General features: G+C 30.8%; 3 protein-coding genes across 3 annotated transcripts; 2 read left to right on the top strand and 1 right to left on the bottom strand.

Annotated features, from left to right (window-relative positions):
* Positions 1–906: 906 nt before the first annotated feature.
* Positions 907–7,014, top strand: LOC140863588 (protein PELOTA 1). The gene is made up of 16 exons (XM_073267119.1): positions 907–1,062; positions 1,236–1,318; positions 2,159–2,234; positions 2,414–2,488; positions 2,564–2,620; positions 3,440–3,485; positions 3,957–4,032; positions 4,321–4,396; positions 4,512–4,544; positions 4,639–4,707; positions 4,858–4,964; positions 5,552–5,624; positions 5,747–5,785; positions 5,941–6,035; positions 6,481–6,587; positions 6,755–7,014. The coding sequence occupies exons 1-16, from the start codon at positions 1,012–1,014 to the stop codon at positions 6,826–6,828; spliced, it is 1,137 nt and encodes a 378-aa protein (XP_073123220.1). The 5' UTR covers positions 907–1,011; the 3' UTR covers positions 6,829–7,014.
* A 3,485-nt stretch (positions 7,015–10,499) lies between these two features.
* On the top strand, positions 10,500–11,850 carry LOC140863932 (uncharacterized). Its single transcript, XM_073267733.1, has 3 exons — positions 10,500–10,852; positions 11,382–11,607; positions 11,715–11,850. Exons 1-3 carry the CDS (start codon positions 10,511–10,513, stop codon positions 11,804–11,806), a joined length of 660 nt encoding a protein of 219 aa, XP_073123834.1. The 5' UTR covers positions 10,500–10,510; the 3' UTR covers positions 11,807–11,850.
* A 64-nt stretch (positions 11,851–11,914) lies between these two features.
* On the bottom strand, positions 11,915–15,538 carry LOC140863931 (GDSL esterase/lipase At5g33370-like). The gene is made up of 5 exons (XM_073267732.1): positions 15,179–15,538; positions 14,579–14,709; positions 13,585–13,827; positions 12,550–12,802; positions 11,915–12,407 (listed from the first exon to the last, which is right to left on the bottom strand). The coding sequence occupies exons 1-5, from the start codon at positions 15,408–15,410 to the stop codon at positions 12,172–12,174; spliced, it is 1,095 nt and encodes a 364-aa protein (XP_073123833.1). The 5' UTR covers positions 15,411–15,538; the 3' UTR covers positions 11,915–12,171.
* Between the last annotated feature and the right edge of the window lie 494 nt (positions 15,539–16,032).

The following is a 16,032-nucleotide window of genomic DNA, read 5'->3' as shown; positions in this document are numbered from 1 at the left end:
AATCTATGCAGACGGAAGTTGCGGAGCTTTAGATTCATTCGGACAAGCTAAACAAAAGAAACGCGTTTTAGTCGTTATGATAACTGAAATTAATTTCTTGCTTCTTAAAAAAAATTGACTGAAATTATTTTCTAAAATTGAAGAGACACTGCAGATTCACCAAGTAAATAGACGAATCAATTTTGAAAGCATGATTATGGATAATTTTTAATTTTTTCATTCGCGGAACAAAAATAAGAATATTCCACTGACATTTTTTACACGAAGATACCGAATTTAATATATGTTTTATCAATAATTTTTTGTTCAGATTTGACTCAATTAATTAAAGATACAAAATAATTTTTGGGTTCAATATAAGATCATAGCAAAATATTAGTATCTCGTTAAATGTATTGTATTATTATACAATTTGTTTTTAACGAAAACAAAAAAATGGTATAATTAGAAAATTGTAAACAATATAGTATCTCCGTGAACATTTAATCACCAAAGCTCTATATATACATCAATTTTACAAAAATTAGCAGACATTTGGGAAATTTTAAAAAAAAAAAGATACAAATGTCATTTCGATAAATAAAAAAATAAATAAAAAAAGTAAAACAAAAAATTGACCATATAAAATAAGTAATTTATCCAATAATTTTGATAATATTAAAAATTAAAATAAAATATAATCGTAAATTCATATCCAGCCTCGTCAATTGAAAATAGTTAATTAAAATACAAACATGTTAATTTTGTTACACAAATAATTTATTTAAATAACTCATTAATAAAAAAAAATTTACTTAAAAAATATTATTTTTTTATCAGAAATAAGAACAAAATTAATCGAATCACAGTAAACACCCCGTCACACCACAATAACATATTAGTAGAAGAAGATTAACACCAAAAGTTAGTGCAATTTGCATCGAACATCAAGATTCTCAACACAACAGAAGCTACCAATACTTTCCTCATCAGTCTTAAAGCCAAAAAAAGAAGGGGGGGGAAGCTAATATCATGAAGATCGTTCGCAGAGATTTCATACGCGGTGGTCCTGGAAGCGTGAAGGTTGTTTTTTCTCACCTTTTTTCTGGTTTCCTTGAACAGTAATTTCAATATATGAAAATTTATTTACATTCTTCTCTAATTCTTGGACGACAAAGGTGGGTTTGAGTAATTTGGATTCAATTTTCAATTTTTTTATCGTGCTTGATTTGTTTTGTTTCTGGGTTTTGATGCAGATGGTTCCCGACGAAGCGGATGACTTGTGGCTCGCCTACAATTTGATATCTGAGGGTGATAGTGTCTTGGCTGTCACAGTGAGGTATGTCAAGCTTTTGTCAGTGGCTTTAAATCATATATTTTACGCCCTAATCAGGTGGCTTTTGTGGGCTTTTTATTTTTAATAATAAATTGAACTTTATGCTTATTATACCAGTGAGCGAGGGATTGCTCCTTTCATCGGCATCTGCTTTCAGTAATTTAAAGATAGATTGAATATGCATGTAGTCACGCGATCCTTACTTCGTAAGAAAGTAAATAATGTAATAGAAAATAAGAAGAGGGGAGCTTTCCACGTGAACTACAAGTTTTCTTGTGACTCTAATACTTATTCTTGAATTTAAGGAAGATCGGGTTGAGGATTGCCTATTGTAGCAAGTAATATGCTCCTACAATTTTTAGTAATGCTACAGGGTTGTACGACAATTATTACATCATGAAAAATCTAATACAAAAATTTTATTTGTCAAATCTCATGATATATTGAATACAAAATTTCACGATATAAAAGCAAAATCTCACGATATAATTGTTATAATTATCGTTATACGTCATTATTCTAAAAATTTAGGGAAAGGCTAAAGCAAGGAGAAGAAAAAGTTATTTATTCTATTTTATCATGGTTTTCTCGCGATTCTCATCCTGGAAACTCAGAAGAAAAAGTTCTTTTTATTATTCTATTTTATCATGGTTTTTTCGTGCTTCTCATCCTGGAAGGCTGGAACTCAAATCGAATTTTGTGCCTATTTAACAATGATTCTATAGGTCTTACACATTGTACGTAATTTTTTGTTATGAAATGGAACAATTATGAACTAGTGCCCTGAAATTTTTAATCTGATGGTTGTGAAGAGTGTGTTTGATGATTGTGATCTGTAAATAGGAAGGTTTTGAGAGAAGCTGCTTCGGGGGGAAGAGATGCTGAAAGAGTTAAACTGAAGCTTGAGATCAAAGTCGAGGTTAGACTTAAGATTAGTGTGTTGAAAAAAGATTTGAAGTATGAAAAATTTTTCATGGTAGCACTTCACACATTCCAATCCATTTGTTCTAGTTGTTCACGATAATAATCTCAAATGCCTTAGAGGATTGTGTTAATCTTGTCCACAAATCCTAGACTGAAATGAATGATATATGTTAGGCCATCGAGTATGACAAAGAAGGATCTGTCCTACGTATACGTGGGAAGAATATCTTGGAGAATGAACATGTCAAGGTTTGTGGCCGTTACACCTTATATTTTTATGTTTTTTAATAGCATTGGGGCTACCATGTTGTTATCACGCTGCAGATTGGGGCATTTCACACACTAGAAGTTGAGCTCCACCGACCGTTTGTGTTAAGGAAGGTGTGTCATTTTTTACTACTTTATTTAAGTTTCTGCATCTCCTTGCTTTTTTTAGTTATAAATTTGATTGCACTTGTACTCGTTGCAACAAGACTTTAATGTTAATTTTGATGTTGTGTGTTGAACAAAAAACATGAAATTGTATATGTGCTTGCCTTATTTAATGTGAGGAAGTTTGACTTTAGTGTCTTGGTCCCACTATTTATTCCAAAAACCAACTAGAGCATTGCCTCAGAATATTAGGCTGGGTTAGGTTGAAGTGATATGATTACCGTGATTATTGAAATAGTACAATGGGAATAGAAATAGTAATAGATTGCTAATAATGGGTTTGGTGTTAGTGATTTGGTTTGGAATGAAAGGTGGTATAACATTATACCTCAAATAATTATGTTTTCTAGGACTAGAATTGTAGCTTTCTTTTCTCAATTTAGTTTTCTGGGTTGATGAGATCAACAATAATGTGAGAGAAATGGGATGGAATATCACATGTGAACAGTCAACAATGATGAGCTCATGGGTTTGGATGAATGGACTTGATTGGAAACAAAGAAGTGATGAATAAGGATTATCATGGCATCCTCCGCTAAGGGAACCAACCACAAACTTAAGGAATGGCAGGGAAACTACACAGTGATATTTTTCATGTAAAATGCGAATTTAATGGGGCAACGAGAACACTCTCGATGTCCTTGGTTCTTGGAAATAATTTGTTTTCTACATTATTAGATTCTGCACCGATAGCATAAATGCCAAAAAATTGCAGCAAATTAATTTTGTACTAATTAAGTCTCTATGCATCGTTCATTCGTTTGCTAGGAAATCTGGGACTCAGTGGCATTGGATGTGCTGCATCAAGCATCTGGTATGGAAATTGAACTGATCCATGTGACCTCATTATTTGTCTTTCTTGTTTTTGTGCTACATACTTTTAATTTTCATCGAGCTTTCTAATAAAAACAGTCAAATCCTATATTACTCATCTTTTGGACAAATAACTTTGTTTACGGTTTTGCCCTTTTATGGTTATAAACCATAGTCATGTAATTGCCTCAACAGCATGCTGTGTTACCTCATGACCATCTGAGAATTTTAGAATAGTTGAGTGCCCTATGATGGTAAACCATGATAACAAGTAATAAGTTTGTTCTGGCACCATAATTTTAAAATTGTTGGGAAATTGTGAACATATATCCTATGGTGTTTGTACCGGGAAGCTGCTTTTTTTCTTGAATTGCTTTTCATATGTAGTGCTAGCAGGACACACATTTCATTTTTCTGAAATTGTGATTATTTGTATGTCTGTGGATTTGAAGCTTATATTTTAATGTTTCAGATCCTACGGCAAGTGCGGACCTTGCTGTTGTTCTGATGCAAGAAGGCATGGCTCATATTTTACTTGTTGGCAAAAGGTACTGGTATTAAAAATTTCAATAGATCATGCCTTGTACTGGATGTGTATCTTTTTCTAATTGTGTTTTTCATGATTCCCCTTGGCCACTGGTTATTGTCATCTTCTTGCAACTAGTTTATGAGTGGATCATATGAATTTGAGCATCTATCTAGACTTTATTAGATAATTTCATTGGATGGAACTGTTTAAAATCGGTTTCTTATGCAAGAACTACTAAAATTTGAGTTTGTTGCAGATTATTGTCTTCTAATCACAATCTCATTTTTAAATGGGTTAATATTAACAGTGTTACAACAACTCGTTCTCGTGTAGAGACTTCAATACCACGCAAGCACGGTCCTGCAATTGCAGGTTATGACAAAGTATGACAGTTAGTTGTTTCCCAAAAATGTTACTTGATTAATTAAATCTGCTAGCTTCTTTCCTGGGATTGTAGCACTTGAATCGTTACTGATAGATGGATGCTTGTTTTGACAGGCACTGAACAAGTTTTTCGACAATGTTTTAGTGGTAAATTTGAGTGCTTAGCTTTTTTGTATTCATTTCGTGTCTATTTCAAAAACATTACTAAATAGGATCAACGATTTTGTTCTGCTTGATTTAGGCATTCCTTAAACATGTTGATTTTAGCATTGTTCGTTGTGCTGTGATTGCAAGTCCCGGTTTTACCAAGGTAGCTCTTCTCCTGCCAATAAGCACGTTAAAGAGCTGTATTCCAATTTTCTCTATGATTTTTTTTGTCTTTTGCTCTATCATTCTGAAATTTATTTATTTAATAATAATGATGGAATAATGGCTCTGGATCAATTCCATGCATGTTCAGGATCAATTTCATCGACACTTGATGTTGGAGGCGGAGAGGAGGTCACTTAGATCCATCATCGAGAATAAATCACGTATCGTTCTTGTGCATACTACTTCTGGATACAAGTACATCCATCTTTCTCTTCTGTCCATTTTCTTGTTGCTGTTTCGATGTTACCTTATTTATAACAAGTTTGAATCTTGTCTGATGTGAACTTTGCTCATTGAATCTTCCTTAATCTGCCTAAAAAATGGTATTTATTGTTCTACTAAATGTCTCTTTCTTTATCTGTTATTTACCAAAAATAACAAAGACGAAACAATATAATCAGAAAACAGAAATGAGGGGGAAGGCGGCAGAACTTCTTAAATTTTCGGACGAAAAGTAGAAATCTTGGTGTGGAAACAGCTTCTACAAAATAATCAATATATCTGTTGGATACTCCAACTCATGGTAGCCAATTGTTTCAAGTTTGTGAAAATTTGTATTTAATGTTTGTGAATATGTCCGTGAATGTGAAATGACATGAAAATATGTTATAAGGCCTTTTCTTCAAAATAATATCCAACCATCCTACAGGTTGACTTTTCAATATATTGAATCAACATTCGGAGTTTATTGAATCTACTTATGTTAAGATAATTTAACCGATAGTATGATGTGTGTAATCATAACTCATTATTATAATTTTATATTTGAAAAATATGCACAGGCATAGTTTAAGGGAGGTTTTGGATGCTCCAAACGTCATGAGTATGATTAAAGACACAAAAGCTGCACAAGAGGTAGCAATATGCATTGTTCACTCGGTTGCTATCATTAGTGGTTGAAAATATTGGGTTGGTTTGTGTTTTGTTTGTTAAAATCGTTTCTTATAGGATTTATTATTCATTTTACTTTAATACAGGTCCGGGCACTCAAGGATTTCTTTGCCATGCTCTCAAATGTCGGTTCTCTCTTTACCAATGTTCACAATTTGCTAGTATTTCCGCCTCTTTTTTTCCTTGATTATGAAGCTCATTATTTACTAAAGTCAAATTTATAATCAACATGGTTTAGTAGTTTGGTTTATTTTAGTTAATCTGTTGTGGTGTTGAACAGGATCCTGCTCGAGCTTGTTATGGACCAAAACACGTTGAAGTTGCCCATGAGCGACTAGCTGTCCAGACGCTTCTCATTACAGATGAGCTCTTCAGGTTAGTGATTTTTTCATCTCTTAAAAGACCTCCCAGTAACCGGACGGAAAGGGTGAATGATTAGAATTTTGTTTCTGATTTACTGAACTTGTTGTGGCCTTCATCATATTTTTCTGTCTTCAATTAATCTGCTCTTGCTTTCTCCATGTGCTAAGCATGTTTGTTAAACACGCTGTACTTTGAGTATGGGGTAATTGGGTAAGTTTCATGATCCAGACTTGTTTTATACGAAGTTTGTATTGAAATAAAAATCGTGTGGCAAAAGAAGTATGATGTGGAAGTAGAAAAACTTGGATCAAGCTTTTCGAGATTTGGACAAGTTTTGGCCTCTATCTGAACCTATACCCAAACTTGAATGGTGTATTCTGCCATTTCCTCACGAAATTGAAACCCTACAAAGCCGTATGATCACTCTATTTATCACTCAACAACGATGTTTTTCCAGGAACTCTGATATACCAACGAGGCAAAGGTATGTGAACTTGGTAGATTCCGTCAAGAACTCAGGCGGCACTGCTCACATCTTCTCCTCCATGCACGTGTCGGGAGAACGTAAGTACATCCCTATGTTTTTTCGTTGAACTCCCCTGTGTATATCCTTTGCGCGTAATTTGTTTTTTTTTTCCTTAAAAAAATCGTTTTATTCTTCCTTGTTATCATGTTAATTGATCATGACCAAATATTAACAAGCTCTTTCTTTTTCAATGTCTGAGGTTCAGAACTGGCACAGCTTACTGGTATCGCGGCGATACTTCGTTTTCCTTTGCCAGACTTGGAAGACATAGAAATGTAAAATGATAGATGAAGATAGATGTGGGGAATTTTTTTCTGCGTGCTGCCTCTGTATCATAGTATTATTATTCTTTTTCATTCAAATATTTACTCGTTAAGTCACAAGTGTGGAAGAAATCGCAATAAAACATTTTGTAGGTGATAAGGTTTGATTTTTGAAGTAGAATTGAGGCAATTTTTAGCTTTATATTTTAATATTTGACTTTAAATTTTGACAAGTTTGGGCGGTAGCCGGGAAATTAGGTATCATTTGAAAGAGATCTGGAGGAGTTGAAAATTGGGGAGAATTGAGGTTCAATTTAAAAAATGCTGCTAATCTTTGGCCTTTGGTTTCAAATTATATGATGGATTTCTTTTTTCGCGTTCATGATTTGAACTAAAATATATGTGTGCATGGTTAAAATTAAATATATTTGAAAGAAAAATTATATATATAGGCTTCCAACTTTTTCAAAAATATATAAAAAAAAGATAACACGTAATACACACACATCAAAAGAGAATTGTTTTTGTGAAACATGTCGGTAATGGCCTAATGGTTTTTTTTTTTCCTTTTTAATAGCATAATCTTGTGTAAATTTACTTGTTCGCGATTTTTGCGTGTGTGTTAAGACATGAAAAACATTGAAAAATACTCAAATGTAATTCATCGACCAAGTAAAAAGTCATATGCCCTGATTTCGTTTGCATTCACGTCCTTTGCACTTTATGTATTCGACCCACATTTCTCTTATTAAAATTAACTAGTATTCCACCTGTGCGATGCACAGAGTGCTATTTTTATGTAATTTTTTGGAAAAATTAATAAATATGATTGTTTAAAAAATAATTAAAATAGAAATAAATTAAGGTTAAATTGGATTAAATAATTTAAAATTTATCAATATAAATGTGTTTTCATTGTTTAGATAACTTTTTAAAAATAAAATAAAATTTATCTGATACTTATTACACTACAATTGAGATGATCACAACGGATTTCAAATCATTATAGTATTGGAATCAATTTAAATTCATTATGATTGGAGGGGGTGTTTGACGGAGTTTATAATTTTAATAAATTTCTTTGAAAAACTATTAGAAAACAGTTTTAAATAGTTGAGTTATTGAGATAAGCTATTTGACATCCTTTAAGATGTTTTTATTAAAAAAAAAGTTGTTACACCCATATTTTTTTTATAAATGTCTTATTTTAATATCTTACTTCTTCATATTACCTTCGTATATTTAAAATTTTATTATTTCCTAAGTAATTTATTTATCGAATAATTATAAATTTGATGCATGCAATATTTGTATTCTATACAAAAACAAAATAGAAATTTTTTAAATTTTAAAAATTTAAATTTGAAATAGAAAAATAGAAAAAATAAAATATAAAAATAATTAAAATAAAATATAGATACATAATATTTGAATAAGATAAGTTACATTAAACTCTGTAAAATTAGTATAAAATGTTATTTATATTAACAAAAATTAATATATAAAGTATATAAAATTAAATAAACAAAAGCAACTATAAGTATGATTATGAAAAAAAAAATTAAAAATTAAATTTTATATTTATCTATATTTTAAAAAAATTTAGATCAACAATTATATCACTTAAATCATGTATTATATTTTCTTGAATATCCTATGTTATCTCTATCTATATTTTTTAATTCAATAATATCTTATTTGAATTTTTAAATTTGATGATAATAATATATTCACTATTTTCAAAAATTATTTTTCGGTTGAAATATATATATATATAATTTTTAGATAAAATAATGTTATCTTTTGTTGAATATTCAACGCTATATCTATTTATAATTTAAATTCCATAGCATATTATTGTATTTTTAAATTTAATGATAATTGTTATTATTTTCCGAAAACACGAAAAAGTTTCATGTTTCTATTTTTAGTATATTTTTCTGCTTATATATATATATATATATATATATATATATATATATATATATATATGTATATTTTAACTTCAATCGTATTTTTATCTACATTCTAAAATTTTTATATTAAATAATATATCGCTCGTAGCATCATCGTTTTTTAAATATTTGTTGCGTATATCTATATACGCATATAGAGAAACCAATCATCCTATTAAAAGTAAATGTTAAATTTTACTTGATGAAAAAAGACTATTTAAATTTTTTACAATCTTATTTTTATGTATATTTAAAATTTTTGAATTAAATAGCATATCACTAATAATATTATTACTTTTTTAAATATTTATTTACTGTTATATATATATATAAAAGAAACAAAACACCTTTAAATTAAATTTTGTTTCATACTGAAAAATATTTTTTTTAAAAAAAAAAACTCTATCTTATTTTTATAAAAAAGTAAAAAATAAATAAATGTTGTAAAAATATTATTTTGATTTTTGTTTTAATTCAATTATATTTTTTATTTATATTTTCAAAACTTTAGTTTAACTATTTGTATCTGATTTTTATGTTTTTATATATAAAAATGCTAAAAGTATAACAAATATCATGTACAATGATATCTACAACAATAATTTCCTGATATTTTATCGCAATATTTTGTATTTAATTTATCATAATATTTTGATATATTAAACTCTTGTATTTATTTTTTGGCTTGTAAAATTTGATCTACAAATTTTGTTGTATTAGGCAAAACAACCAAAGATAAAAGAAAAAAATAAATAGTATTTTTATCTATATTTTAAAATTTTAGATCAAATTTTTATCGTTTATAATATCATATTATTTTTTGAATATTCATTATTATCTCTATCTATAATTTTGAATTAAATAATATATTATTTATATTTTTTAATTTTATGATATCTTTAGTATTTTTGGAAATGTCTTTTTGGCGAGAAAAGTTGTTTTATTTCTATTTATGAAATTTTTTGTTTATATATATATATAGATATGTAGATTTTTTATCTATATTTTAAATTTTTTAGATTCAATAAGTCTATTATGCATAATATCATTTTTTAAATATGTGACACGTATATGTATATATGCAGAACAATCACCCTATTAACCAAAAACTATAATTTTTTCATGATGAGAATATTATTTTAAATTTTTATAAATTTAATCGTATTTTTACATGTGTTTTAAAATATTTAGATAAAAATTTCTATCACTTACTCATAATATAATCTTTTTTTTGAATTTATCTTTATATCTGAATTTAAATTCAATATTATCTTTATTTGTATTTTTTTTATGCATTTACTATTTTTGGAATGAAACTTTAGGCGAAAAAAGTTAATTTTTATTTTTTTAGTATACTTTTCTATTTATATATATATATATAGAAAATTATAACATATAAGAGCGATGAATATCAAATACATAAAACATAGAGAGAGTAAATGCAAATTATTCGGTTATTCAGCTGTTCAAATGAAACTAGTTTAATTTTTTAAGATGAGAAACATACGTAAATGTATTTGTCGTTTATTTATATAGTCAACGTTTTTTTAAAATATATGTATATTTAAAAATAACTCATGTCAAAATTATAATACTCTTTCGCAAGTCAAAGAAAATAATTAAATAATAAGATAAGGAATTCGGCGTTGGCCGCAACACCGTACATATGAATTCATATTATATACACAAAAAATGTTATATATACATAAGATGGATTGACCCAATCCAGTAACGTATAATTTAATGATGGGAATTATTAGAATATTATTGTTGAAAGATTACGTATACGAAGAACCATGTTCCATTTACATGGCAGGCATGTGTGTTTTCTCCTTGTTAGCCACCGTTTGCCTGGGGATTTCCGAAGCAACGGGAACGAAGCACCTTCAGTACTCCAAATTCTGGAACGTGGGCTACCAAAAGAACAAGCAGATTTTGCTGAGCAGCAGGTTCGGGATGCTGCTTTTGTACACGCCAGCGTTGGTTGCAGCCATTTCTTCGTTTAGGATTTTCCCCAACCTGGATATCAGGTTTCTCATGCTCAAATCAGTAGTCACCATTCATTTTCTCAAAAGGGTTCTTGAGGTATATGCAGTATTCATATATTATCATTTTTCTTCCGTGAGTTACGTTAGTAATAAATGAAAACTTAAAAAAAATTATGATTGAACTGTCACGAGAGTATTCGTTAAAATGTTTATGCAATAGCCTGAAAACTATATTATAAGCTTAATCAAACCAAATCAAATCATATATCGGCAAATTAATTATTATAAATCAAAGTTTCGACACAAAATAACTCATGACTCTGTTTTCAAAAAAAAAAATGATGAGATGAAGATCAAAATACAAAATATATATGTAGCATCTATTTCAAAACTGTTAATCGGGCATGCATGTTTCAATTTTATGGGACCACTTACCGGGACTTTTTCCGGTCTTGGGTTCAGAATAAGGGCCCAAATTTCAGGCTTGGCCCAAAAATGTGACCTACCGCACAAGTTCGAGGTTTAAGTGGGTGGGCCTATTGGTTCTTCCTCCCGACCCAACCCAACTTCTATTTTACATGTAGAAATTTACTTCAAACTAACCAAAATATATTGTATGTTTTCAGGTGTTATTCCTTCACAGATTCAGTGGATTCATCACATTAGATACCACGATCATCATTTCACTCATCTACCACACCTCGTCTGCTGCCATGCTTTATTTCCAACACGAATCCCAAGGCTTTCCCGAGCCGTCGACCGACCTGAAGTACATCGGTCTGGTGGCGTTTTTGGTCGGAATCATTGGCAATTTTTATCACCACTACCTACTTTCCAAGCTCAGAGAAAAAGGTGAGAAAGGCCACAAGATTCCTGAGGGTGGCCTTTTTGCCAAAGTTGCATGCCCCCATTATCTTTTTGAAATAATTGGTTTTCTTGGATGTGCATTCATTTCCCAGACACTGTTTTCCTATTCTTGGGCTTTTGGATCAGCATTGTATTTGGTTGGGAGGAGCCATGCCACAAGAAAATGGTACATTTCCAAATTTGAGAGTTTCCCCAACAATGTCAAGTGTTTGATTCCATATATTTTATAGACTATAGACATAATCTTTACAAATATGAAATAGTGCATGTAATTAAATGTACTCGATGCATATTATGGAAATTCCCAATCATATTGTAAACATGAAAAAAAGAAAGATACATGATTTTTCTTTATATGGTTCAATGGACTTCTACATCAAATCAATATTTGTGTCTAGCAAGGACAACTCTAAGAAACAATAGACCAGACGACGTTCGTTCACAATCGACGGCTTGTTAATGCCGGACACTAATCAATCTCAAAAATGACATAAATATTTCAACAAATACACGCAGGACGACCCTTGACGATACTCTATGTTATGTGTATCATGTCTGAGCGTCGTCTAAAGCCATGATGGTGCTGAGGTTCATAGGGTTCATGTATTCGACCGAGCCCGAGAACATCTGGTTGACGATCAATCGGTTAGCCCTTTCGGACGGATGGAAAGCATCCCAGAAGGCAAAAATGTCTCTGTTGGGGCAGAGGTTGGATAGTGGTGTGCATAGTCCTAGTCCATTAAAAGGCCCTTGTCCACAACATGCCACCTTTGCGGTAACAAATCCTACAAATTAACAAAACATAAATATATAGTGAAATAAAAGTACTATTTAAAGTGAATTCTATGTTATTATTTTTTTAATTTCATATTTTCAATGGAAGAGAGAAGTAAAATAAAAAATAAAAAATAATAAAAAAAAGCTTACCAAATGCTTCAGGACTGTTAAAGAAATCATAGTGGGTGATTTGTGTGTTGGAAGCAATGAAGACGGTTGCACCTATTTCACTATTCACCCTAAGTATCATTTGGTTGAGCTGTGGGTTGAACAGTGATGCTGCTCGTTGGAGTTCGACCGAGCATTCGCCGTTTCTGCCTCGCATCGCTAGCTCCGCGGGCACGCAGCCTAGCGGCCCTGTCCCCGTCACCAAAACTCGTCGAGCTCCTAGCTCGTAAAGTCTCTGCAGTCACAAAAAGAAGTGTTACAATTGTCAAAGTGTCAAACTCATCGTCCTAGTTTTACAAAAATGATAGATCTAGAAAATTATAAAACAAATTATATAAATATTATTAAATGCTTCCCACAAGCTAGTGTGGGAAAAACATGTCACGAAAACAATTAAACACAATATGTACTGATTATTATTTGTCCAAGTCATCTTCAATGTGGATGAATATTAAGCAACCAATATTTATAAGAAAAATAGAGATAACGCATTTATTGAATTGAAGATAAGATAAAAGTTAGAACAAGATTTGTACATGTTCCAGTTAATTCCACTACGGTCACATGCTCGTGTACTATTTTATTAAATTAAAATTAAATGCTAGTAATTGCATCCACCATTCCACCTACACACCATTCCTCTAATTGATGCATTCTTTATATACAAAGAATATATGGGCTTTTATTGCTTCCATAAATTCGTGTAACGCCACCTACTTTAATAAAAATAATACATATGTAATTATATAATAGTAACAAATAAAAGTATACGGATAGTTCCATCGATCATTTGATCTCAGTTACATAAAAAAGATGACATAGTGCACCTAATTTTATTGCATTTATATAAAGGATATAAGCATCAAAAAAAGGTAATTGAATGTGCCGACATCATAAGATGAGACACAATTGGTTACCTATTATAGCATATATGTGAATATAATGAACTCGTACGTCTCGAAATCGAGATTTTGTCTTAAATTTAGAATGTTAATGGATGAAATGACAGAGAATTACCACCAAAATCTTCTCGTATTCGGAGATGATAAAGGGGACGTAATCTTGAATAGCATATTGTCGAGACCTCGCGGAGACGGGGACTAGATAGTAATTATTGACGAAATCGTTGCCTCCCAATGTGATGAGAATCAATGCTTGATTCACCAGTCTTTCGGTCTCCACTGCTCCGATCAATGCAGCCACTCTTTCTTGATATTGTTGGAAATACGCCAATTGTTGGCCAATCCTTATTATGTTCACCTGCATCCATCATCAATTGCATTCTAATTGCCAATAATGTACTTATTAATATTAATTATTTATTAAAATTAAGTCATATATGCATGGTAACTGATCCGGTTTGTTGTCAACGCGTCATCAAACTAAATTTACATCATTTCGGATTTGTCTATGTTGTTTCATTCGAACAATATCTGAATGGATTGGATCTAACACATGAACAATGAGCATGTGCTAAGAATCAAATTGACTAATCACTCCTATATAAACTAAATTACATGCAAATATTATCAAGAAATGTGAAAAAATCGACAACAGTAAAGTAGTAGGAAAAACTTCTCCCACGAATCTGTTTAGAAGACTGTTGCATAAGTTTTGAAAATTGATTTCCAAAAAATCAAAAAAAATAAAAATAAATCAACTAATACTCATAGCTAGTGCGTCTCTATAGCCAGTATTACTCATGCACGCGCCTACATATGATTGATTTGATGTTAATAAAATATCAATTTAATACTCACTTTGTCTCGATATAAATATCACATTTTTATTTTCACTCAAATATATAGTCAGATTTCTATATTTAATATTATTTTATCTATTACTTTACTATCTTTCTCGTCATTAAATGCATTAACTAATTCCAACAATTTCTTATCGTATTAATATTCATTAAATTAGAGTAAAATTGTATGTTTTTTTAAATAAATTTTACTTTTTAATTAAATCATACATGTCCAAATATATGGAGAGATGGGAGTAATAAACTCACAAATTGTACGCCAGTGTCATTAAGAATCCCAACTCCTGCCGAAGCAAAGTTGGCTCCCACCAATAGCCTTTCCCCGTTCAGCGCCGGACTTAGGTACGGTAACGGTGATTCTCTACCACCAATTTTCTGACCTAAAACAACCAACCAATCATAAAATTCGAGAACCCTAATATTTATTTTTTTATATAAAAAAAATTAATTCTCGGGTCCTTATTCATTAATTCGGAATCCTTCAATTTCTTGCTACCAAATATTAATTAATAAAAAAAAATTAAGTAATTTTTATATAACACGTGGTAATCAGAGTTTTTAAAAGCGCTATGTATTTGATGTATATCCCTTTTATTATATAATTTACACAATAAATATTTTAATTATGTAACTAGCTAAGTCAATTTATCTAATTGGTCCATTGTAGCGATAATATGACATTTAATTTTGACTATTTGAGACTCGGGATGTTTTTCTAAACATGGTAAAAAAAAATGTAGGTAAGTTACTCAAATCCATCATATTTTCATATTGAATATATCATGTAAGAACGTAAAAACATAACCAAAAAAAAAATTACAAAAAGGGAGAATTAATGTGGGTACTAACTGATGAGATCCGGGATGTTAAATCCATTGGAGAAACGCCCCGTCGCCCGATGCGTCGGATAATCGAGGCCGTACGGAGGTGCATCCGCACGAGCGGTGGTGGCCAAGTAGTTATTGTTCCCGCTGTCCACGAGCGAGTCCCCGAACACGAAAAAGGCTCGAGCCTCGACTCGTTTGACTACGAGCAATGTTGCGAAAAAGAATGCGAAAAGAATTCTACAATGTGGAGACATTGGTATAGTAGTATATTTTGCAAGCAATATTGCTACTTTGGAGTAGTGAGGAGTGTGGTATTTTAAATATAGGGCTGGATGCACAAAGAAGCACGAACGAGAGGCATAAATATATATGTGTAAAAGCTATGGTTGGGAATTTAATGGGAGAGAAGTGTGTGACATACATAGATGTGAAGCGGGGAATTATGAAGGACCACTAAAAAAATAATACTTACTACAGCAAATATAATGCTGGAAGTTATATTTGTTATTTAATTGGACGGTTGACGGGCAGGTAAGCTTGTTTAATGATGGTAAAAAGTAAAGAAACTCAATATGTTATTTTGTTTTTTTTAAGAACTTCAAATATATGACGTGATTGAAGTTACCCTAACTTAATTAAACTCTCATCTTGGAAGTTGTTACTTTCATACAGGCATGTGTCCGTTGATTCGCATGGTATGAAAATGTATATATACATATATATATATATATATATATATATATATATATATATAAACTACCACCGGATATAGATTATGCTTTTTTGGGTCTTAAATAACCATATTTAGTGGTATTTTTCTATTCTTTATTGATATTGTTGTTGATGTATGACTGAGGTCAATCCGGCTAGCTCAAG

Source organism: Henckelia pumila, chromosome 4 (assembly GCF_033568475.1).
Source record: "Henckelia pumila isolate YLH828 chromosome 4, ASM3356847v2, whole genome shotgun sequence".
Lineage (NCBI taxonomy): Eukaryota > Viridiplantae > Streptophyta > Magnoliopsida > Lamiales > Gesneriaceae > Henckelia > Henckelia pumila.
This window is presented reverse-complemented; position numbering and strand designations above follow the sequence as displayed.

Bases quoted from the DNA above. Each gene is read 5' to 3' on its own strand.
- LOC140863588 (XM_073267119.1), top strand. From the start codon at position 1,012: ATGAAGATCGTTCGCAGAGATTTCATACGCGGTGGTCCTGGAAGCGTG. The intron at 2,235-2,413 runs GTTAGACTTAAG...GATATATGTTAG, and splicing joins AGCTTGAGATCAAAGTCGAG to GCCATCGAGTATGACAAAGA. The intron at 2,621-3,439 runs GTGTGTCATTTT...TTCGTTTGCTAG, and splicing joins GACCGTTTGTGTTAAGGAAG to GAAATCTGGGACTCAGTGGC.
- LOC140863932 (XM_073267733.1), top strand. From the start codon at position 10,511: ATGATGGGAATTATTAGAATATTATTGTTGAAAGATTACGTATACGAA. The intron at 10,853-11,381 runs GTATATGCAGTA...GTATGTTTTCAG, and splicing joins TTCTCAAAAGGGTTCTTGAG to GTGTTATTCCTTCACAGATT. The intron at 11,608-11,714 runs GTGAGAAAGGCC...TTCATTTCCCAG, and splicing joins TTCCAAGCTCAGAGAAAAAG to ACACTGTTTTCCTATTCTTG.
- LOC140863931 (XM_073267732.1), bottom strand. From the start codon at position 15,410: ATGTCTCCACATTGTAGAATTCTTTTCGCATTCTTTTTCGCAACATTG. The intron at 12,803-13,584 runs GTAATTCTCTGT...TTGTGACTGCAG, and splicing joins AATACGAGAAGATTTTGGTG to AGACTTTACGAGCTAGGAGC. The intron at 12,408-12,549 runs GTAAGCTTTTTT...GTTAATTTGTAG, and splicing joins TAACAGTCCTGAAGCATTTG to GATTTGTTACCGCAAAGGTG.